Here is a 25435-nt window from a genome sequence, read left to right on the forward strand (position 1 = left end):
GGTTTTATCTCGCTAATGCCTTTTAGCTGGAGGCTGGGGCACGGAAGCTGTTCTTCCCGACTACTTTTTTATTATATGTTATTTTATTTTATGCTCCCTCTACAAATTGCAACTTTACAATGCCACTTTTGTAGAAGAGTCTAAAAGGAGAACAGGGGAACAAAATAGAAGATGAGAATGATGCAACTGTCTATGTAAGTCGTGTTCATGGCGTGCAAGAGGGACATAAAAGCGACTGCTGGTATCATGAAAAGTGATGCAGGTGGGAAGGACAGGTGCATAAGGACCTTATATCCTTTTCGAAATGTTCCACTTGATTCATGTCTGCTCGCTCCGATTGGGAGAAGTTTGCCAATTTGATGAGTCCATTACCATAGTGTCTTGGCGTATCCAAAAAAATAAAAATAAAAATCAAAGAAGCATTTCAACACAAGATAGCAAAGGCCTATGACAAAATTTGATTTTGCTGTTATTTTCAGTATAATTTAAACTTGGGACCTTTTGAAAGGCAAATGACTTCTTACCATTAGATCAGGCAGCTACTTTTAGCATTTGCATGGATTAGATGGCGCACCAGCTTTTTATCTGCAAGGGTGAATCTGGTGGATTCTATCATATCACAATCAGCAGCCATTTGATTCCTTCAACCTAGTGGAGATAATCAAAATCCACAATTAGTGGAACTCACTTGATCCAACGGTGCACATAGATCCTGATTCACTTGGATTTTGTTCGTGCGAACCATATAGCGACACTCCATCCATGGTGATAATCTACTTAAATAATGGTTTCCCATCATATCACACCCACTTTGTGCCACTTTTACACAGGTAATTTGGGTCTAATGAAGAACCTAGAAAAGGAGGAGAGAAGAAGGCAAAAGTTATCTCATGTCTTTTACTTAATCTTATATAAAGAGATGATAACAAGGGCTCGGTAGATGTCGTTAATTTGGGAAAGATACCTATTCGCCATTCTTAGCACGAAATATTCTTAGTTGCTTTCGTTGCATGTTTACTTGAGGTGAGTTTCGCATGAGATTCGTTTTATTTAATAATGTATGTGAGTTGGAGTTATATATTCTCACATGAGCTTTGAACATGGATTCTTGAATAAAAATAACTCGATGGGAATTTCAACCTCAAAATTTTACCTATAAATCACATAATTTACCCATGGTAAATTGTAGTCTTACAATACTAAATGAGGGGGCAAAATTCTAATCCAAAAATAAGCTAGGTCATTATTTTAAAATGCCTAACACATTCCAAACTTCAATTTGAACCTTTCTGATATTGGGCAAGTTGAATCACTTTTATCTTAAAATGAAACAAAATCTTTCATATATTCCTTAAGAATTTGGTTCTACATTTTTCTTTACGCACTCGTAGCGCGTGCTTTTTTGCTAGTATGAAATGATAAAAAGTAAAATAAATGAACTTAAAACTCTAATATGAATTGCAAATTTGTAGAAGAAAATTTATTATATATTCTGAGAAATTGAGAAGATCCAAAAGCAACGCCGAATTTAAAACGACCGGACTCATAGTTTTAATTAGTTTTCACTTGCCTACAAGCTAAGGGTAACCTAGGACTCAGCAAGATCAACAATAAAAAAAAAATTAAAATAATATATTGTACCAAGAGTACCGTAAACAAAAATTAGTCATAAAAGGGCAGCAAAACGGAGTCGCCGGCAACTATATTCGTAGAAGTCTTGACTTTGGGCAGCTATGCTAAAGTGAAAAAGAAAAAAAAAAAAACAGAAATATATCCAATGACTAATTATTGAAAAAAAAAAAATAATATGAAGGTTTCCTAGCCAGGCACTGCTTCCCTTTTTTTCTGGACCCAACTAAAAAGTATATTCCTTTTATTTAATGAATAAATTGGCAGCTACTTTTTTATTAGAGAAAAGTTAAGACATAAAGTCGAAAACTGCTGACGTGATTATTCGCAAATGTGAAGAATATACTAAACTTGGAAAAATTACCAATAATATCATAAGTTGGTTGTATAGATATCTATTTAGTCCTTAACACTTTCTTTTGGCCACTTTAGTTGTATACCTTTTAATAATTTACAAATATAATCATTCCGACCAATTTTGATTAGAAACCGTTGATATGATGAGCAATCGCAAAGGCCCTTGTCAATGGCTAGGAAGGGCTTTTAGGCCATTTGGGGGGTTCTCATCCTCAAAAGAGGTCTTGACAGGAGAGATGGGCCATAGCGGTTATAAAGCAGGTTAGAGGGCTTTTCCCAAGCAATATGAGACAGCTAAGATCTTCTTAGTATACACCCAGATCCACCTTAACCTGGCTCTGATGCCAATCTAGGGGGTGTCATCCTCAAAAGACGTCTTGAGAGGAGAGGTGGGCTGCAGCGGTTATAAAGCAGGTCAAAGGGCTGGACACCTAAGATCCCCTTAGCATACACCGGGCATTGCTGCCCACAAAGAAAAAAGAGAGATAAAAATATTATAAAAATCATTTTTTTTTAAATTACAAAAATTATCCAAATTTATATTAGCAGTGTTATATAAAATGGACTTGTTCACGTCAATGATAACCAACTAAAATTGGTTGAAAGGACTATCTTGACAAATCGTTAGAAAGTTTATGACTAAATTAGCTATATTAAAAGTTTAAAATTAAATTGATTTTTATACATAATCTTTTTTTTTTTTTTTTTTTTTTTTTTTGGTAATTATCCCGTCTAAAAGTCAAATTGTGCTGAAAGTTGCGGCGAATCTCATTATTTGTATCACCGAGCATTCCACATAAAGCGAAAGCAAGCTAGGAAGCAGAGCCGGTTATTGTAGGGACATTATTCCTCGCTTTCTCCCACCAAAGAAAGATAGCAGCTTAAAATCGGTGAATCCGACCTTAAAATTGACACTTGATTGCATACATAACTGAAAAAATGATATTTGACACAACGTTAAAATTGATAGAACTTGTTTTATATAACAAACATCATTTAATTATGGCAGTTTGTGTTTGTGTATATATATAATGAAAAACACTCCTTTATATCACTTTCTAGATTTCCTAAATTAGTTTTTCTTTTCTTTCTCTCTCACATCTACCCCCTTCACAAATCACTCCCTACTATCTGTCTCTTTTCACTATTATATTTTTAAAATTGTCCCCCTCCTATTTCGTAAATCAAATCATATCCTTTTTCTTATGCATAATTATCTATTTGTGCATGAGTGAGTAGTGCGTGATTTGACCCTTATATAATTCTATGGAAGGAATAGGTTTGATCATAAGCCATTGTTTACGTACTCCCTACATTGCCACCGATATCAATCATTCTTTGGAAACTCTTCATCAACTAATGTCAGCTTGATTAGATTAACTAATCATTTGATAGCATCTTAGTTGCTTGTTTAAATGTTTAGACAATTCAATTTTTGGCCTTTCAGATTCTTAAAGGGCAACAAAAGTAAATAATCCCAAAAAAGGGGTAGAGCTACAAAAAAAAAAAAAAAAAAAAAAAACTCATTCTATAAATAATGCGATTAAACAATTCAATGTTTGGCCTTTCAGATTCTTAAAGGGCAACAAAAGTAAATAATCCCAAAAAAGGGGTAGAACTACAAAAAATAAAAAAAAAATCATTCTATAAATAATGTGATAGGTTGTCTTAATTACAAAATGATAATATTGTGGTGCATTGCCGACGTTAGATTCACAAATAATTTTTATGATTTTTTTAAGTTTAATAGATATTTTAAATTTTGGTGGAAAAAAAAAAGTTTTTTGGCATATGTCATCTCAAACAAACAAGGAAAAATTACCAAATTTCCATTTTCATTTTCTTTGAGAACGAGGGTCCATAAACACATTTAGGAGCATTTTGAAAAACCTTTCAAGCTATTGACATTTATGGCATAGATGGTGAAATTGCTGTATCTAAGCTATGCGCACCTGATGATTATATATTCTTATTAAACTCTTTTTTCCCCCAATTACAACTCCATTTCAATACCCGATACCCCACAAGGAATGAGGGTAGTCGTCACTCCATGAATGGAGACAAAGAAATTAATAAAAAATAAAAAGCTGTCGTCTTGGAAGATAGATGTCGTGTTGAAATCGAATTCAAAATGTAAAAAAAAAAAGAAAAAGAATATTGAGAAAGATTTTGGGGGTCCTCTAATTTTGACTCTCGATCCCAAAGTGAAAACAACGTTTTATTGGACTTTCGATTTTCCGTGAGCTAGTAGGACTCCTTGGGCATGTTTTTCCTCGTCCGCATCATAATTATGTCATGTACTTTCGGTCTTACACAGTACGGATTTTCATAGTCAAAAGGAGAATCGCAGTGATTTTTCTACTCACTAGAGACTTCGTGGAGGAAAATCTTGATGTGTACTAATGTATCGTGTTATCTTGATTTTACTACTTTCTAGCCGGCACGTTCCGACTCCACTCGTGGATGGGAAACTGACTCGGTCAATTTAGAGGATGTAGCTTCATATATAGCTAATATTTGCCTATTATCAAAATATAAAAATATCCGATATAACAATAACTTGTTATAAGGATCAGAGTCTTGAAGTCCACCAAAAAGATATAGGATCTCAAGTGACTAATCAAAACTAAACTCAACAAAAGTGCCAGTACAGTTTTATGTATAAATATCCCAAAACTATACCAAAAATCGACTCTTAGAAAGCCTCTTGCCAATACAACTCTCGTCCTACTCATCAGTAGTTGTAGAACCTGGAAAGATTAAAATGGATGATTATTGCAAGAGCCCTTTAGGGTAAACCATCTAAGAGTTGGCTAATGTATTATTAAGTTTATATTTAGTTCGAGTTCTCTCAAATCTTATCAATTTGCAACTTTTGATTCAAGTTTTTTAACATGGAAAATCAATTTATTCCAAAGTCACCATTAATTAGTTTTTTTGTGGGTCAATTAGAAACTCAAGTAAAGTATGTAAAATATCTTAAAATTAATTCAAAACTTGATTACGCTAAATTACTTAAATGCTATTTCAGTACCTTTTTTTGGATTGATTTGAAACCTGACCACTAACATGTGAGGAATATTCATGTTGGTGCGCAATTGTTAAAGTGACAACCAGTAACAAAGCATGAAATAAATAAAATTGCTAGAAAGAAGTATAAATTCAAACAATTCGATTGAATTGATTTTTCTATATACAAATAAAGCACCGAAATTCTATACCCAGCCTAACCATAATTCTACTAACTAATTAACAATTCTAATTAATTCTCTTTTTTGGGGTTTTCTTTTATTTATGTAAACTAGCTTCATGAAATTTTAATCAAGGTTAAACATGACATGACCTAATTCTAATGAACGTTTTTAAGTTGACTGAGTTTGGATCTAAATGCCAATTGAAATAGCATGATGTTGAATAACATGTTGAATGATTTGCATGATGATTGAGCCTGATTGAATTTAGACTTAAATATTGATAGCATGCTAAATGTCTACGTTGTGATTAAAGTCTCTCGAACTATTATGCTGAATGAATTACCATGACGAATGAATGAAATGGCTCACAGCTTTGAATAAACACGTTGATTGGCATCGTATTATTCCTTTCATCTTAAATCTTAGAACGAGTTAAGATTAAATCATTGAAAGTGCACGCGACCTAGGGAAGGGCAGACTCTAGGCCATGGACAAGTAGGACGGATTTCGGAATTGTATCATTCTTTTCATGTTTTGGGTATGACGGTTCAAAAAGTTAGTTCAAAAGAAAAATCCGGCTTGCGAGGTGGAAACTTGAAAGGCAAGGCACTACACGGTTCTTTATTGGTCTTGCGTAAATGAGGTATCGAAAAAATGAAAATTAAATGGAACTATTTTCACCTCGATGCAAAGGCATGGACATATATCACAGAATAGAAAAAATTCCAAAGTACAGTGCTCAAACAAATTTACCTTTCATACATATACAAGTAGAAGAGCCCTTCTCTTGCATGTGGAAAAAATCAAATAAAGAAAGCAAAAAATTAAAAAATTAAAAAATTAGAATTAATACTACAAAAAATCTAAAATTGTAAGCTTGTAACAAATATACCACAAACTAATTCTTTGACCATAAAAAATCCAAAATTGATACACTTGTGCCCAAAACTATCATATTCCACAAAAAAATCTCAAATTGATACATTCGTCGACTTTACAATTTAATGGTAAAATTAAACGGAAATTAACCGAGAGTAAATTTGTTATAGGCCTGCAAAAATTATTTTGGAGTAAATTTATTATAACTATACTAGTTTTGAGTTTTTAATAGTATTAACTCAAAAAATTTATTTCCAATTAGGAGATTTATTTAAATATCAACGAAATAAGAGATACAAATGAAAGTTTGGTAAGTGGTGGACATATATGAAATAATTATATGAAACGTGAAAGATTCAATTTATTTTATACTACAACTAGATCCAGCCTTTGATTTTTCCTATTCACCTTGAGTTTTTCCTAGTTTTCTTTATTCTATAAAAGATATGCAGAAATTAGAAGTCCATCTGCACGTCTTTTTCCAATCCGTATGCATACCGCGTCCGGTTCCGGCGCCCGTACCAGTCCCCATGCACCTTCCTCGTCGCTATCTCTTGTGACATTTCGATGGAAATGTATCTGTGGTGGACCATCGGTAAGATATTTCCCACCGCGATCGAAAACGATTGGCCAATTTTCCATTTCCATTTCCATTTCCATTTCCTTGGTTCCATTATCTTGTGCGGTGATAAATTCTCCACAGCATTTAGGGCAAGGATATCATATAATATTTGGGTTTTTTCTTTGCTTTCGCTGTTGATTCAAAGATTTGGTTTGATATCAGAAGGCCCCAAGGGAGCTGAGAATTCAAAGGATCATGATTACAGGCCACAAATAAGTTTCCACGTGTCCACGCGAGAGGGGTTGAGATTTTCACGATTAGGTCTCTTCCGACCTAATTCCATAAAAAAATTAGTTAATTTTAGGTTTAATTCTAATTCGGTTCATCCCGAACTTTCACTGTAAAGCAAGCACTAGTTCTTTCACAATTATCAACATGCTGACCAATTATAGATTCATTATAATGTCAATAATCCAAAAGAAAATTGTTGGGAGATTTTCTTTGGTAAAACTGAGATTGGACTTAAAGTTGAAAATATTTAGTGAATTAATCCGGTCTTTTTCCTAACCCCTTTCAATTCCACTCATCAAAGATGTTTCACAAGTACAAGACACATACCCCCGCGATAATCAAAATATTGGGCTGCAAGGTCAAAGGAAATTAAAGTGCGAGATACAAATAAAAGCGCATTAAAGTGCTCAAAACAAAAAAGGCACTTGAGTTGGAATTGGAAGTGGAAATTAGGAACTGTCAATAGAAGATGGACACGAACGCGATGATTACAGTCACTAGACACAATGAGAAAAACAAACTTAACACGCAGGTCAAAGCTAAACCTGAAGGACACTGAAATTCAGTGGGGCATCTTGACATAGTCAAGCTCCTCCTCTTCATAGGGGGTGAGTATAACTAACTGCAGGGATCGACTGGATTGAACTGACAAGTCAGTCCTATCCCAAGGGAAGTCGCTCCGATTTTCGATTCCCTAAAATTGGTTTTCCGATTCTCTCGATGAAATTAATTAGGTTCCCGATTCCAAAGATGAAACCACATAGACTTGATCGATTACTTTTTAAACTTTAATTTATGTCTTTAAGATTATTAAAAGAAAAATTCTAACTCTGAATTATTAATATTTTTCTAAATGTTATTAACATGCAAACATTTAGACAGAAAGCAAGAGAGACATAATTTGATTAGAGTAAGGCTTGGTGGGTTTTATGCATAACTTCTCTCACATTCTTTATGTGCTCATTTGATATGGGACTCTTGACCTAAGAGTCCTACATTGAAGGCTTTTGTATAGAAGGTCGGATATACAAGAGGCAAGAGAGACAAGCCAAAGTCCCACGCTGGGCAGGTATGCAAAGACCCTAAAGAGAAGTGGATAAAAACCAAGTCATGCTTCAATTAAAGTATGCCTGTATATTTTCTCTGAATTTATATATCTATTTGGGTTATGCATATTTGACTTAATTTTCTTTAATTTTGTTAATTAGTCATTTAATAAAGCTCATAAATAGGCTGTCAGATACTCTTTAAAATTAGAGATATACACAAATTCCATATTAATCTCTTTCATCATTATACTTAACTTATTTATAAAAAAAAAAAAAAAACTCTGAAATTTTTTCACCACAAACTGTTCAACTTCTCTCTCTGAACTTTTTCTCTCTTCATCACTCCCATCGTTCATTGCTAGCTCAAGCTCAAGCGCTCTCTCTCTTCGTTCGTCTTTGCTTTCACCAATGCCTGTGCCTAGTGAGTGATTCACTAACTCTGGTTCGTCTCTGTTTATCGGTGGTGTCGTTTACTGTGGTTTTTTTCAATGTTCTTTTCTTCTTTTCGGTTTGGCTTTTATGATAATTAGGAATTGGAGTGATGCAGGCTCATGACTCATGAATCAACTCGATATCCTTAAAATGTATTTGTTGATTGTCGATTGTGATGTGAACCCGTTTGTTCTGACTTGCTTTCCATTGGTTCCTACATTTTTATTTCTGCCTTGGTTTCTTTTCTTTTCTTGGTTTGCAAGTTTCAACCTCGGTTAGTTTCCTGATAAAGTCCAGATTCCTACTTGAATTATGGTGTTTTACCCTTCCTTTTTCTTCTTTCCAATATGTGCAGTTTACGTGATTTGAGTTCCCATCATCGACTTATTATGCCTCAGTCACATTTTTAACTTGAAAGAGCTTTGTCTTTATGACTCCGTGTTGGGTTTTGCTTGGAGGAGTCTATGTCTATATATTCATGGCTTTGCCTTTCTTATTGTGGCCATTTTCTGTTACATTTATGATCTTAATTATAACCATTTGCCTATGGTGAATGAAGATGATATATATAATTAGATGAACATTTTAATGCAGTTGCTAATCTCTTACTAAGAATTGTTAATACTTTATGTCTAGGTGATTTATATCCATGGGAAACATTAGACGCATGATCAAATTTGTGGGCTTGCACACGGTGCAAATAAGATGTGAATTAGAAGAGAAGGTTGAAAAACTACACAACAATGATGAGCTATGTTCTAATTCAGCGATTGAAACTTAGCATTCTAAAGGAGAGACTACAAATGTGAATGCATCTATTAAGACCTGCCTACTCATATGGTGTACAATTTTTCATCGTAGAATATTGAAATGGTCCAAGTATTGATGAAACCTATACAATTTTCTATTAATTTGCTTAGGTGACTGCAGTTTGGCTTAATGAAAGAGATCAAAAAACAGAAAAGTATTGCAGCCCTAGAATACCCAATTACTAGCTATGCCATTTGACATGCATGCACATGTCCCCACAATTGTTGAAGAGCCATTCAATATAGTTCATCAAGTGTCAACAAATGTTATGCAGCCTTGGCAATGATAATATTGCTGTTACAATGTGTTAGGAATTTATATAGTTATCGGGGCAGAAGATGGACATATTGAGAAAAGAGGCTAGCTGGAATAAACAAGTCAAAAATTAAAACCAAAAGTCTAACTTTCTAGTGTGTGTTTCCATATGGTTTTGGTGGATGACAAGTTTTAGAACAATCAGCAAGGAACAACTATAGAAAGGAAGAATGTACTTTTTCAATTTGATATCTTTGGACATCTTTTCGTGTTTCACAGTTAAGTGTGAAATGTTGAATGTCTTCTTGATATGGTTCATCTAGTTATGCTGACTAAGTTCTGGCCCTTGACAGGAAGTAGAGTTAGGAATTAGAGGGGCAAATGGGTGTATTTATGAATTCAGCTTAAAATTGCTTGCCAATAGATAGTAACATCATTAGTTTATAAGTTTTTTATGTTTTTAAACTGCAGGGAAGTATTAATGATCTCATGAAGGCATATTTGAAACTTGGAAAGAGTGATACCCTTTTGAAATACTGTTTCTCTAGTGTTGGGAAAAGAGAAACCTAGTTGTCTTCAAGAACTTAAGGTCAATGAAAGCAAAGGATGAAGAGATTCACAAGTTGAAGAAATCTGGTTGTCTTCCAACCCAGACTTAAGGTCAAAGAATGAGAAAGATGAAAAGATTCACAAGTTAAAGGAAATACTAAAAGCCAAAAAGAGCAATTACAAAAGACAAATGGAGATGTACAAGAATTATAGGCTTCAAATAGATGTCTACTATTATACAGAATTTAAGCATGAGGCGGACTTGAAGTGATCTCACAAGATCTGGATGAGGTAGGCATGTCATGAGCCATGAGGTGTGACTAATTTCATTGAATGTTAAAATAGTGAAGGTGTTTTATTCACTAAATACCGAGTGACCTAGATATTGGATGCTAAGGTGGTTTTAAATGGAATATGGGTGGATAGACTTGAAACATGAGTTTGGTATGAGGACCGCTTTGATGGAGCTTGAAAGTGGAATACAAATGTAGCATGAAGTAACCATGTTTCTTCCCTTTTGCTGTGACTAAATCATGTTTTGGGTTTACTTCTCTTACATTATGCCCTGTCCTTGTTCTTCACTTTGAAGTATACAAATGATTGCCCTTACCAGTCACTGCCGGGTGTTGCTCTTTCTTTCCTTGTTTTCAAATAGTCATTGTAGAGCTCTCTTGTCCTTCTTTGTATAGACCATGGAGTGTTATAGCATCTTTTAGATTGAAGATAAGTAGAAATGTTGCCTTGTTTTGGCACTTGAGAGTGGTTGAGGAACACAATTGATTGGAGATGGTTTTTGTCGATGAATGGGTTTACTAGATTACCTAATACCATATACTGATTACCTTAAACTACTATATCCTTGGCTCACAATGCATTTCTTCTTGTTTTGATTTTAAAGTTAGACTTCTATTTTCATAATAGAACTTTTCAAGTTTACTGGCTTACAACAATGATGGTGATTTTTGAACTCTGCCTTTGGGTTTATAGCCATTCATTATCGGTTCTAGTGTTTATACGATGCTTTGGCCACTCAGCCCTGAGTTTGTGTTAATGAATTTCGCAACTATGTGTTTTGCAATGAAGTGAATGGAGCTCCTCTATTCACGTCTTTGCATTTTTTTTTTCAAGTGATGCAAAATGTGATTGATCACGTCTTGCTCATTCTATCTCAAGAAAAAAAATCTTTTAAAGCAATTATGTAATATCTTGTCATGATTTGATATGCTTTACAAATTTATTAAGAGCCCCGCCTTTGTTCATTATTTTTTTTTAACTTTCTGTGATATAAGCTTCCTCTAAATCCTTCTCCAATTCAAATTATTGAAGGTTTAATTGGGTGATGTTTGTTGACACCTAAATTTCACTATTTTACTTAAGACTTAATAGCATTAAAAATTACGAATTAATCACTAAAAAAATTTAAAAATTAAATTTAAAAAAAAAAAAACGAAAGAGGGTGGGTCGGGTCGGATCCGACCTTGGCCCGGCCTGTGCCCATCCTTCTTCCTGCTGGTGTCCTGCGCACGCAACCTACAGAGAGGTAGAAGACAGGAGCAGAGCATAGGGACAGAGGGAGTAGGAGGATGAGGGAAGTAGCTTCGACACGATCCACGGGTCGGGAGTAGGGTGGTCGACGGGCCGGCATCTAGGCACGCTTGCCGTTGGCCTTGAAAGGCTTTGGAGGACTTGCAGAAAAAAAAAAAAAAAAAGCAAGAGAGAAAGGAGCACGAGGAGGGGACGGAGAGACCGGGAGAGTTCGAAAAGAGAGAGAGAGTGAACCAGAGGGAGGAGGGAAGCTTGAGGGAGCAGCTAGCCATTGCTAGAGGCTGTCGCCACCGACCGCCACCATCTTCCTCGGAAGCCGGGTTGGCATTCCTTCGAACACTTGGTGCGCGCTTTGAAGTTGAGCCGGTCGGAGCTCGTTCCGTCGGTTCGAGCGAGCTCCGGCCTCCATTAGTCCTGGTTAGGTTGTCGCTAGTTGTTGGCCATGTGTTGAGGACCTCGGACCCTCCTTGAGTCTTGGTTGGATTTGGAATCTCGAGAGTCCCAGTGCTCCCACCCCCTCCCCCACCTGTTTGTTGTTTTGCCCAGCTGATAACCAGCCCTGTAGCTCCTTTCTTCAACTCAGTCATTCGGTCGCCGGAGCATTGCCACGGTCTCCTTGGTGCCCATACCATCCCCCTCGCCGGATTGAGGCAACATCGTCGCGCCCGAGCCGGAGAACCACCGGGGGTGCGGTGTCGTCCTCTCTAGTCGCAATTGGAGGTCGCTGACCAAAGGAGGACGAGTTGAGTCGGGTCAGATCGTGGATCCGGGTCGCGGGCCTACGGGGGAGGGGGATTCCTTTTTGCAAACGGGGTTGGGCCATTCGAACGGGCCCAACTCGCAACCGCCCCTTTTCGGGCGGGTTGGACCTACCCTCATCCGGGCCGAGCTCGACCAGGTCATACTTTGGGTCGGGTTAGGCTGGACCCAACCTGGTTCATCATTTTTTTTTTTAAAAAATTAAAATTATTTAAAAAAATAAAAATAATTTTTATTTTAAAAAAAATTATTAAAATTTCGAAAATTTAAAAATGTGAAGTTTGGTTAGGAATTACCATGTCTTGCCTTTTAGCGTAATTAGGCATTTATTTTCTTGCACCTTGATTATATCGCATGTTTAATTCGCATATTTGATTACGTTTGTGGATGTTTAATTGCATGTGCTCAATTTACTTGCCATTAGGATCTTGGTTGCCAATTTTTATTTTAATGATTGCGCACTCGTATGATTACTTCACATATTAGTGGATAGGCATAAAATCAATCCAAACTACTTGACAAAAATCATTTCTTTTAAAATAAACAAGATTAGGTACTGAAAGGACACTAATTGGTCAATTAATGTAATTAAGTCTCGACTTTAGATTCTCTAGCTGCGTAGGAAGTGAGGTATACTTTCATACCTCACTTGGTTTTTAGCTGACCCCAATAGGCTAATGGCGACTCCTTTTGTGCAAAATTCCTAAAAAATATCCCAATGTCACGCGGGGTATGGACTTGGAAGAGCCCATGCCTAATCAAGGGCCATAAGCCCATCCTTTAGTCAATATCCCTAAACCTGCTCCCTCCCCCCGAGGGGTAGGTCGCGACAATATTCAAGTGATCACTAACACGATTTATTGTGCTGGTTTCGCGCCCATTATGGTTAGTCCTCTTTCCTACACTCATTTGATTTGTAGGATGATGACCATCATAACACACAATCGAGATCTCCAAACATCATTCTGCGCTCTCCATCATCCAGTCACCACACTATAAGGGATAAGGTTATTATTATCTCTGAAGGTACAACGATCATTGTAGAGCACTATCTATTTTTGTCATAAATGTCTTAGGTCTGGCAAAAAAGAACGAAACAGCTACTTCTGCTCGTGGTTGAAGAAAGCTCATTAAAGAGCTACTAGAATTTCTTCATCTTCAAGATACGAAGGTAGAAAAGATTTTATGGTGATGATAGGACCTCTTTCATGTGCAGTGAAACCTTAAGTTAGCGATTTGCAGCTGTGTGTCCAAGCTGCAGCTAAAATTGCTCTAAAATGCGAGGAAAGAAAACACAGCGACATAGGGCTTGTTTGGTTCAGCTTTTGGGGAATGTATTTGCAAAAATGCAAATACCATTGGGTGAAGGGGGTTTTTCAAAATGCAAATAGCGTTCGGTGAATTGTAATTTTAAAGTGTATTGAGAAACAACTTTGGCCAAAATATGGTTTGGTAAAATTTGCATTTGTAAAGAACTTTTATTAAATTAATTTTTTTTTTTGAAGTCTGGCCACCGGACCACTAGATGGCTAGATTTGGCCACCAGATGTCGTCGCCTGAGGTCGCCCACCTCGGGCGAGGCTGCCTAAGGTCGCGCAACCCCAAGTGTTGGCCGCCTTGGTTTGCGCGACCTTAGGCGTTGGTGGTCACTTGAGGTCGCTCAACCCAGGCGACCATCATGTGACCTTAGGCGACCTCAGGCGGTGGTGCCTGGGTCGAGCGATTTAGGCCATTGGTCGCTTGGGTCGCACGACCCAAGCATCGCTTGAGGTTCGGTGATGGTTGCCGGGGTCGGGCGACCCTTAGGCGGTGGTCGCCGGCCCGCACGACCCCTTGGCTGATGGTCGTCGGCCTTTGATCGGCTTCCATGCGGTGGTTTTAGAGAAGATAAACAGTATCAGGGACTTGTATTTCCAAGATGCAACTTTCCAAAGTACCTCCAGAGCTACATTGGGCTAAAGACCATTAAAGTCATGTGGAGATGCAATTGCATTTTGCCAAAGTTGTCCAAAAAATCGAACCAAACACATTTGTATTTGGCCAAGGAACTTTAGAGTCCCCAAGCCCCTTCCAAATGCCAAATTAAATGGGGCCATAGTGTTCTTTTCTAGTAAGTCAATTGATTAATGGATAGGTGGACCAGGTAAGTTGTGTTCTCGAAACACCTACCTTAGCAATATTTTCTTGAGTCGTGTATTGAGTATTTGATTATTTTAATACTGGGAAAAGTGCACTTCAAGTTTTAAAACTTGTCGTAAAAGTACAATCCAATCTTAAAACTTACAAAAAGTATAATTGAGTCCTAAAATTTGTCAGTTTGGTACAATCAAGTCATTCCATTAACTTTGTCTAATTTGGTTGACGGATGTTGACACCTATTTTTAGCAAATCTAGGAAAATAAGGAAAATAAAAATTGCATTTTTGGACAAATAAAGAGAAAAAAATGAAATTGGGGGAAATTGATTTGATTGAAGTATGCAATGAAATTTGAAATTCTGATGAACATTAAGATTTCGATAAATACAGAAACAATTAAAAATCAGGTGAACAAATGGCAAGAATTTTCATAAAACGGAATAAATCGGAGCAAAATCGAGTTGATTGTGAAATCTCGCTTTGATTTGGAGCTTTGATTTAATGCGACGGAAGATGGAAACTCGGAAAATACCATACAAAGTAGCCGTCTGGAATCACTATAAAAGAGAGCTACATTTTTCGTGACTGACGGGAGCGAATTCAGAAAAATCTTCAGAGAGGTGATTTTCGAAAAATGGAGAGAGAAATTTGAGAAGAAAATTCGTGCAAAAAGGCCTTCGTCCGTCTTGGTTAGAGAGAAAAGCATTTCTCTTTTCTTTCTCTGACCAAAAAAGGGAAAAGTCAAGAAAAGTGCAGAAAGAAAAAGCGTGAGAAAGAGTGAAAGAAAAAAAGGAGACAAGCGTTTTCGGTCCATTTGAAGTAATCATTCTCTTATCCTTCTGACAAGCTGCAGAAGGAAGAGAAGGAAGATTGCGGCAGGAAAAGTCAATATAGAGAGAGAGAGAAAGTTAAAAAAAAAAGGAGGAAAAGGGGAGGGTCTTCTTCTTCAACAATTCTTCGACCGGCGCTCCAGCTTTTTGCAACTCCCGTCCGTCACCGCCTGCACATCCCGCGAGCACTACAGCACCACCTCCGAGCCTCCTTCCGGTGAACCCAGCGACCTCCGCACACCAGCACCCGCAAGCCTCGCCGCGCAGCAACCTGTGACCCGCAGCAACTCGCGCACACCACCCGACGACCCATCGCGACCTGCTGCTGCCCAGCCGACACCGGAGTTCCGAAGCCTGCCGCTCCCGATCTCACCGCACCAGCAGCACCGGACGCCAGGCGCCCCGACGACCGCGCTCTCGCCCTCGCCGACGCCGCGCCGCTGCAACACCCCCGCTTCGCTCGCCTCCGCCACGCCGCGCCTCAGCCCCGTGCCCCGTCGCCGCGACCCTCCTCTGCCCCGACGTCCAGCGGATCCGCTGCCCGACGCTGCTGTTCAGCCCCTCGCCGGTCTGCTGCCCCGCCAGACGCCGCGCCGCGCCTTTGCTCTACCGATCTCCGCTACCCCGAGCTCGAGCCCGCCGCCGTCCACCTGCAGCCGCTCCCCGCCGGAGCCCCGACAACTGCCCAGCACCGTCCACCGTCGGTTTACTCCTCCCTTTAGGTAGTTTTTGTTTTTGTTTTTTTGTTTTGTTTTACTTTTATAGTTTAGTTTATTTTACTGTCTTTATTTTTATGTTATTTTTCTGTTTATTTTATTTGATAGCATTCTTTTAGTTTAATTATTTGAATTGTAATATTGAATGTTAATATTTATGCATTTTATAGGCATTATCCGCTAGGATTTTGTCCGAAATTAATATAAATATTAATTTGATCCGAGAGACATCGGATCATTTTTCTAATTATTTTTAATTTTTGGACTTTTGATAGAATTTTAATTGTAAATCATCATAATTATTAATTTGATCCGTAAGACTTCGAGTTAGATTTTTAATTATTTTGATCTCTTTGTCGTGATAATTAGGGTTAGGATAATCGTTAATTTGACCTGTGAGACAATAGGTTATTTTTTCGATTATTCTAATCCTTTATTTTGTTGATAGTTTATTTAATAATTAATTATCTTTTATAAAAAGCTAAAAAAATCAAAAAATCAAAAAAAAAAAAAAAAAATTCTGCATGAGCATATAGGTTTAGTAAATTAGACATGTAGGTTTAATAAATTAGAATTTCCTTAGGATTACTTTTTTAGGATTGCATTGGTAAAAATAAGTTAGGGGTGAACCTAAATAACATTTTTACAAAATAAGGTTTTAGATAATGTTCGCACATCTCAAATCTCATTAAAAAAAAATAGTTTTCTAAGATAGGATAGGGTTTAAATCAAATTAATCCCTAGGATAAATTAGAAAATCATCCTTTTTGGATAGATTAATTAGGACCTTTATAAATCCTGAATTTCAATATAAAAAATCCAAAAATACTAGGTGCATGTTAACTAGTTTGCATAATAGGATTATTTAATCAGAATTTGTTCATTAGTGAAATTAGGTCATGAGGTGCATAATAATTAGTTTGCATAATAGACCCATTTAATTAGAATTTGCATATTAATAAGATTAAGTCATTTAGTTTAGAAATGCATTTTTATAAAAGAACTCCAATTTTTAAGAAAATCCAAAAAAAAAAAAAAAAAAAATGATTGCTTGCTTTGTGTGATGCAATTTATTTATTTGAATGTTTTAAATAATGGATGAGTACCCGTGTGGTCACCACATTTGCATGATAGTAATTTAAGTTAAAATAAATCTGCTTGCAAAAAACATTTTGAAAAATTAAAAAGAAATGGTACCGAAAGGGCATTAGAAAATTCTAGTGTAACCAAGTCCCCGTACCCTTAGTCTCTGATTCGTAGAAGTAAAATAAATCTCAATTTATTTTAATTAGGTGTCTAATCGACCTACCATAAACCGATTAGTGGCGACTCCTAATTAATAACCCATTGCATGTTTAAAAATTTCAACTTAAGTCGCGATTTGGTATGGGCTTGGGAGAGCCCGAGCTAAGTTTAAAAACTCAGTAGTCCATTAACCTAGTTTTTAAGTGGTGCACCCGAAAATTAGGTAGTGACAACGGAAAATGTTGATGTAGCATTTTTTGTTCATTTCTCTCTATTACTGGCATAGAGCTTAAAAGAAAAAGGTTTTGTGTGAAAAAACGTTGTTTGAGATCTAGCCCAAATTTCCAAGCGCTAATTGAGTTTTCTTCACTTTTTCATCCATCTTTCGTCCAGAGCGTCCTTCTTATTCATGGAGTACACTTCTTATTTGTCAATCCTCTTGTTGTTCGTCCAAGTGTCCTTCTTGTTCTTCGTCAAGTCTCCAAATTCCTCTTTGTTTGTGTGCGACGAAATAGATTCCTCGGACAAAAGCTTGAAGAGCCGACGACAAAATCAAGTCCTCTCCGTCCAAGCCCGATGGCGTGAATGATAGTGTTATAAGGCACTACATCGAGCTTAATCCCCATTCTTGTATTTTGCTTTTGTTCCAATGGAGGTATGGAAACTCATTTGAGGTGTTCTCTCCTGTGGATTAGATAGGTCTGAAGTTTGATAATGAAGTCAATGTTACAGCAGGTGGCTGTATCTATTTGAAATACTGCAAATTGTGTTCAGACATATTCTCATGGTTTATTCTAATTGTCAAATACTAAATGGAAGGCAGTTGTTTTGTGGCTCAACTGCCAAAGCAGAAGCAAAAGAAGGGTAGAGCACAAAAAGCGTGCTCAATTCTGTGATTGAGACTTGGTGTAAGGAGAAGTAACAAGCTTTTCTGACCTGCCCATATCTCCTTTCCTTCTTTGTTCATTCTACTGGTAAGCTGCTGCCGTTGTTCGGTCATTCCTGGTCTCGAATAACAAGACTCAGTCCTCAGTGAGCATCTGGTGCTACGGGTACCCTTCTATTGGCGCCATGATCTTTAATTGCAATCATCATCGTTGTGTTATCCACTCTGCTCTTAGCTCCAGTTCTAATTTGCTTTATATCTCTTGAGACAACACTTAGGAAACAAAACAAAAACCCGTTTTTCATGGACAGTTCCTTGGCGAGGCTTTGCATATGTCTGTGTTCCTCCTATGTACTTGTCTTTTGGGAGTCACTGATGACTTGAGTGTAGGAAAGAGGACTAACCATAATGGGCGCGAAACCAGCACAATAAATGTCACCGATACCTTCACATGACTTGAGCTTTAACGTGGTTAACACTGCTCTTAAATGTCACCAATTTCTTCTATGCTCTTGTGATCAGGCTAAACGTGGTAATGTCTGTAAGCAAGGTATTCTTCTAGCAACAACAAAGTCTCACTGCTCTTTACATGGATGCTTTTCCTTTTGCTTTGCATTGTTCTATTTTATAGCAAAGAAGCTCCTAGTAGAATTATGGCATAACATTGATAGTCAACATGTGTTTCTTCTGTCACATTCATCTGTTGCTTCTGTTGCATTTAGTAGAACCTTTAATTGCCAAATCAAAGAATGAAAGTGAGAAGATTAAGGGCGCCAACATCTAAATCCAAGTGGTGTAGCTGCTAAAGAGGTCAACTCAGAGCTTAACTACTCTTGTGGTCTTTGATTCATGGATTCTCATCGCGAGGACAACGCAAAATGTAGGGATTGGTTTTATGGTTGGGATAAGTTTGAGTTGATCAGAAGACACCAGATCGAGCTAGGGGCATGATAGCCGACTTCCTTCAAAGGAATCAAGCAATGTGTGAATCAAGCTAATCAAGGTGCGATGAGGTCGACGTGAACTAACTTCTTGCCGAAATCAAGGCTGAAAGGGAAAAATATGATATATCAATTGTCAGTTGTTCTATGCATGGGTTGTGTCGTTGTGCTGGTTGTGCGTAATGCGAGATTTGGTTGGAAGTTACCTTCAGGCATACGACTAGTCCACCGACGGGAAGTTACCTTAAATGTAGCGAAAGGTCTTCATCTTTCCTAGTATGCGCATTCGTTCTTGTACGCTGCCCTCTGCACGCCCAACCATCTACTTGCTTGATTCTCCTATAGCATTCATCTTGGCCTTGCAAAAACCAGTGACACTAACAAAACCTTAGCATTGTATATCCCCATTTTTGTGGCCTCAACAGAGGAAGGACAACTAATTACCACATGTTGGCCCTACTGAAATTTGATTTGACAAAGAATAGGCTACATTGATTTTAGACAAAAGTATAGCTCAAGTGCCAAAATTTGGCACGGATGGACACTTAAGTGCCAAAAGTTTCAAAAGATATACTTAAGTGTCAAAATCAGAGCAAAATAGATTACTTAAGTGCCACTCCGGCCAAAATCCGGCCAAATTGTTGAACTAACAATTTTCCGACAATGTGAGTGCAAAACGACGTTGTTTTGCATGCTGACATAGCGAAACACAAAAACGACGTCGTTTTGTGTCTATGTGGCAAATAATTAATATAGAAAATAATTAAATTTAATTTAAAACTAAATTTATTTAAAATATTTTAAAAAAATTAAAAACTTAAAAAGAGGGGGCGATGGGAGGCGGTTGAGGGCTGAGCCTTTGCCGCCGCCACCTCCCCGCCCCTGCCGAGAAGGGCCGGCGACGGAGGGGGAGGGTCGGCTAGGGTCGTTGGCCCCGGGCCGGAGCCCGAGGACCCTAGCCGACGCTCCCTCACCGTCACCGACCCTTCCTAGCAACGGTGGGGAGGCGATGAGGGCCCGCGAGCCCTCGCCTAGATTTGGGACAAGGGTCGCGGCCCTCGTCATCGGTTAGCCAAGGACCGGCGACCTGGCCCTCCCCCTCCGTCACCAGCCCTTCCCGGCGCGGCGAGGGCTCAACTCTCGGTCGACTCCCATAGGCCCCTACTTATTTATTTATTTATTAAGTTTTTAATTTAATTATTTTTTATATTAATTATTTACCACGTAGACACAAAACGACGTCGTTTTTTGCGTTTTTCGCCACATTAGCATGCAAAATGACGCTATTTTGCACTCACTTCGTCGGAAAATTGGCCGGAGTAGCACTTAAGTAATCCATTTTCCTCCAATTTTGGCACTTAAGGGTGTGTTTGTTTGTGTTTCTCGGATGTGTTTATGAACACAATTTCTATTTTTGTTAGGACAAAAAAAGAACAGAAATGCATTTGTTTGCATTTTTGTTCCTAGGACTTGTTTACATTCAGGGAACACATTTGGAATAGAAACAAGAAACAAAAACAAAAAAATTATTTCTTGTTTTTGGAACATTTTCAAGAAACAATTTTTCTCTCACCTATTTTTTTTTTCTCTTTCTTTTATTCTTCTTTTTTTCTTTGGTCGGGCCGCCGGCCTCGGCCATGGCCGGTGACTCCGTCGAGGGTCGGTGACCTTGCTAGAGTGTCGTCGGCCCCCGGCGAGGCGAGCGTTGTCGGTTCCCAGGCGAGGTCGAGCTCGCCCAGCCACCGGCGAGGCTCCGCCTTGTTGGGCCACCGCCAGGCGATGCCGACCTAGTGGTGGCCCGGCAATGCCGAGCCTCGCCGGTGGGCGGGTGAGCTCGACCTCACCGAATCGGGCAAGCTCGACCTCGACCAGCCAAGTTGAGGTCGAGCTCACACTTGCCGGCGAGCCTCGCCATGGCTGGGCGAGGCCGGCAATCGGCCAAAATGAAGAAAAAAAGAAAAAAAGGAAAATGGAAAAAAAAAGAAAAAGGAAAAATATTAAAAATATTAAAAAATTAAAAGAAACAAAAAAAAAATTATACAAGTTTACCAAACGAGTTCCTATTCTTTTCTATTCTAGGAACAAGTTTACAGATGCATTCTTCTGTTCAAAAACTATTTATGTTCCGAGGAATAATTTTTTAACGAAACGTTACCAAACGCACGATAAGTATACTTTTCGAAACTTTTGGCACTTAAGTATCCCTGCGTGCCAAGTTTTGGCACTTGGGCTGTACTTTAGTCCTAATTTTAAGACTCATAAACAAGCACATTTCATCTAGGTTCTTGTTTCATTGCCTAAAGGGCTCCAAACAACAAATTTGGCAACGTGAAAGAAGAAAAATGAATACTATCTTCTCTAAGTCGCGATCTAATGCTAATGATTGTAACGCTGAAAACATGCCTTTTTTACCCAAAGCACCTCAAACCAAATTTTCCTTGAAAACTGGCATATAAAAAATAAATAGCACTTTGGGTCATCAAATTATGTGGGCTAGTTCAATCTCTAAATTGACATTATCCCAAATACAATATTAAATAAATCGTACAATAATTGACTCCATTTGCCATTGGGCTTGGACAAAGAGGACATGACGTTGTCGTTGGCCTCGTCAAGCTATTGTGCGAGGACTCAATGTTGTCGTCGCTCGAATGAAGAGGAAATTTTGGTATTTATTGTTAGTCAAATTGAACGAAGTTAATGAAGGAGCTCAATTATATCAAATTGAAAAGTTTTTTTTTTTGACTAATTTACATTTTTTGTAAATTTTAGAACTTGATTTCACTTTTATGACAAATTTATGATTTCTAATACACATATCCCTTAAATATTCTATCTTCACTATAAATATTGCAAATCATGAAATTCTAATAATAGGTATAATAGAGATATTTTTTTTTTTTTTCTGATTTTCTATATTTATTTTGGTTATGCATATCTAATTAAATTTTCTTTGATTTCCTTAATTATTCAACTCTCTTTTTAGAACATCAAAATATACATAAATTCTATATTTATCTCGTCCACATCATTATTCTTAACTTTAAAAAAAAAAAAACTCTAAAAATTTTTTCACCACAAACTGTTCAGCTTCTCTTTGGCTTTTTCTCTCTTCATCACTCCCATAATTTGCTGCAAGCTCAAGCTCAAGAGCTTTCTCTCCGTTCATCTTTGCTTTGATCAATGCCTGTGTCTAGTGAGTGACTCGCTGACTCTGGTTTGTCTCTGTTCAACGGTGGTGTCATTTATGCGGTTTTCTATGTTCTTATATTCTTTTGGGTTCGGCTTTTTCGATAACTAAGAATTGGAGTGATGTAGGTTCATGGCTCGTGAATCAACTCGATATCCTTAAAATGTAACCTGATTGTTGATTTTGATTTGCTTTGTTTTGATTCCTGCATTTTTTTTTCCTGCCATTGGTTTCTTTTCTTTGTCTTGGTTTGCAAGTTTTAACCTCTGTTATTTTCCTCAAAGATTCCCGTTTCCTACTTGAACTATGGGGTTTTACCCTGCCTTGTCTTCTTTCCAATTCGTGTAGTTTACGTCATTTGAGTTCCAACTGCTGTATGCCTCGGTTGCATTTTATCGTCCTAAGGATTCGTTTTGGGTGACGGTTTGAATTTTAAGAAGCTTTGTCTTTAGGATTCCATGTTGGGTTTCGCTTGGAGGTGTTTACGTCTATTTATTCATGGCTTTGCCTTTCTTATCGTGGCCCTTTTATGCTACATTCATGATCTTATTAGATATCCTTGTAACCCTTTTGCTTGCGGTGAAATGATGATAGTATATATAATTAGATGAACATTTTAATCAAGTTGCTGATATCTTACTAAGAATTGTTAATACTTTCCGTCTAGGTGATTTATATCCATGGAAAACACAGGATGCATGATCAAATTTGTGGGTTTGCGCATGGTGCAAATAAGCTGTGAGTTAGACAAGAAGGTTGAAAAATTACACGATGGTGACAAGCTATGTTCTAATTCAGAGACTGAAACTTAGTAGTCTAAAGCAGAGACTACAAATGTGAATGCATCATCTAAGGCATGCCTACACATAGCGTACAATTTTTCATCATACTATACTGAAATGGTCTGATTATTGATTTGGTTTGATAATATTAGATCCTTCTTTCCATATTTAGAATTTCTTGTCTAGTAGCTGCCACTAGAAAATGGAAGTGCAGCTTTTCTTGTCTATTGGGCATATTTTGTCTTGGGAAATGCATCATTGTCAGGTTAGAGAAGAAAATGCTGCCTATTGGAGGTTTGGGGAGTTTCTTGGAACCATTGCTAGCGAGTTGGTGCCATTGCTCACAACTTTGAGGCAAATCACCAAGGATATGAGAAACACTATGATTAGGATTGTAGAGCTAGTTAGCTTGTACTTGTATGAATTTCCATTCATTTTGTTAAAAAATTTAACATCATTATTGATTTTTCTTCCTTGTAGTCTAAGTTTGATTATCTTTGTACCAGCTATGGAAAAAATGGATTCTAAATTCCTCAAATTCTAAATGGAGATATTGGAAAAGTGATCTAAAAGCTGCTCATTATGATAACTCTAAATCATAATTGTATCATTAGAAGAATCTTTCGAAGAGAGTGAGAAGAGATCAATGGAAAAATCTCGTCACTTTTTGGAGTTCAAGGGAAGGAAAGGTATGATTCTTGTTCTAGCATCATTTTAATATGACATGTCAACCTTAAATTGACTTTCATTACCCGTCAATGACTATTTTGTGATAACCTTGGTTTTTTTTTTTAATTGCAGAAGTTGAGTGATGCAAATAAGGCTAACAAAGCAAAGCAAAAGGCTAACAGAGCAAAGCAAAAGATATGACACACCTTAGGGAACATAAATATTGCTAGAATAACAGCAACAAAGGTACTCTCATGTTTCCCCTTAAATTTTGTGTTTCCCCATAAGTGATATTTCCAGTGTAATAAATAATTTTCTGTAGAAAATATGCTACTGAGGTGATCCATCTTTGGACCTAAGGTAAAGATGTCCAGAGATATTTGTGACTTTCCTGACAATGGCTTGTATTAATAGTAGTTGTCGGTGGAAGAAAACATAGGATGTGTTCTAGAATTGCCTTAAGAATGTCTAAGTTCTTAGTACCTGCATTGATATCTTGTTATTTCCTTAGCTTTGTGATTTGGATTTGCTAGTGACAGCACAATAATCCACAACTAGGTTCAGGTTTGTCTAGTGCACATAGCCCACTATCATTAACAAAAGAGTTACGCAGCAACTAGAGCTGCAAGTATTGAGATGATGAAACTTGTACAATTTTCTATTAATTTGCTAACATGACCACTAGTTTGGTTTAATGAGAGAGATCGAAAAACAGAAAAGTACTGCAGCCCTAGACTACCCAATTACTAGCATGTGAAAAGCTGTGCATTTCACATGCATGCATACGTCCCCACAATTGTTGAAAAGCCATTCAATATAGTTCATCTAGTGTTAACAAATGTTATTCAGTCTTGGCCATGACAATATTGCTACTACAATGTATAGGAATATATGCAGATATCTGAGCAGAAGATGAATGAATCAAGAAAAGAGGGTAAGATGGAATAAATAGTCTAAAATTAAAACCAAAAGTCTAACTTCCCCGTGTGTGTTTTCATATGGTTTTGGTGGATGACAAGTCATATAACAATTAGCAAGGAACAACTATAGAAAGGAAGAATGTGATTACTTTTTCAATTTGATATCTCTGGACATCTTTCCCTGTTTCATAGGAAAGTGTGAAATATTGAATGTCTTATTGATATGGTTCATTCAGTTATGCTAACTAACCAAGTTATGGCACATGATAGGAAGTAGAGTTAGGAATCAAAGGCAATCATGTGTATTTATGAATTCAGGTTAAGTGCTCACCAATACATTGTAACATCATTAGTTTAATAAGTTCTTTAAGTTATTAACTGCACGGAAGCATGAATGATCTCTTGGAGGTATATTTGGAACTTGGAAAGAGCAATACCCCCTTGAAATTCTGTTTCTCTAATGTTGGGAAAAGAGAAACCTGGACATGTCCAATGCTAGGGCATAGCCCATGCCCCAATGATTTGGGGCCTCCAATCTTCTTGTCTTTCAACCGAGAACTTAAGGCCAAAGAAAGAGAAGGATGAAGAGATTCAGTTGAAGGAATCTAGTTGTCTTCCAACTGAGAACTTAAGGTTAGAGAATGAGAAAGATGAAGAGATTCACAAGCTGAAGGAAATACCAAAAGCAACAAAAGAGCACTTACAAGAGACAAATGGAGATGTACAAGAGTTACAGGCTCAAGAGATGTCTACCATTATACAGAATTGTCAACATGTAGCCGACTTGAAGTGGTCTCACAAGATCTGG

The 25435-nt window shown here is 37.4% G+C and overlaps 1 protein-coding gene across 1 annotated transcript; it reads left to right on the top strand.

The window, feature by feature from the left end:
* The first annotated feature begins 207 nt into the window (after window positions 1-207).
* Window positions 208-16004, top strand: LOC104427230 (vegetative cell wall protein gp1-like). The gene is made up of 2 exons (XM_039302380.1): window positions 208-275; window positions 15422-16004. Exons 1-2 carry the CDS (start codon window positions 208-210, stop codon window positions 16002-16004), a joined length of 651 nt encoding a protein of 216 aa, XP_039158314.1.
* Window positions 16005-25435: the final 9431 nt, after the last annotated feature.

Source organism: Eucalyptus grandis, chromosome 9 (assembly GCF_016545825.1).
Source record: "Eucalyptus grandis isolate ANBG69807.140 chromosome 9, ASM1654582v1, whole genome shotgun sequence".
NCBI classification, from domain to species: domain Eukaryota; kingdom Viridiplantae; phylum Streptophyta; class Magnoliopsida; order Myrtales; family Myrtaceae; genus Eucalyptus; species Eucalyptus grandis.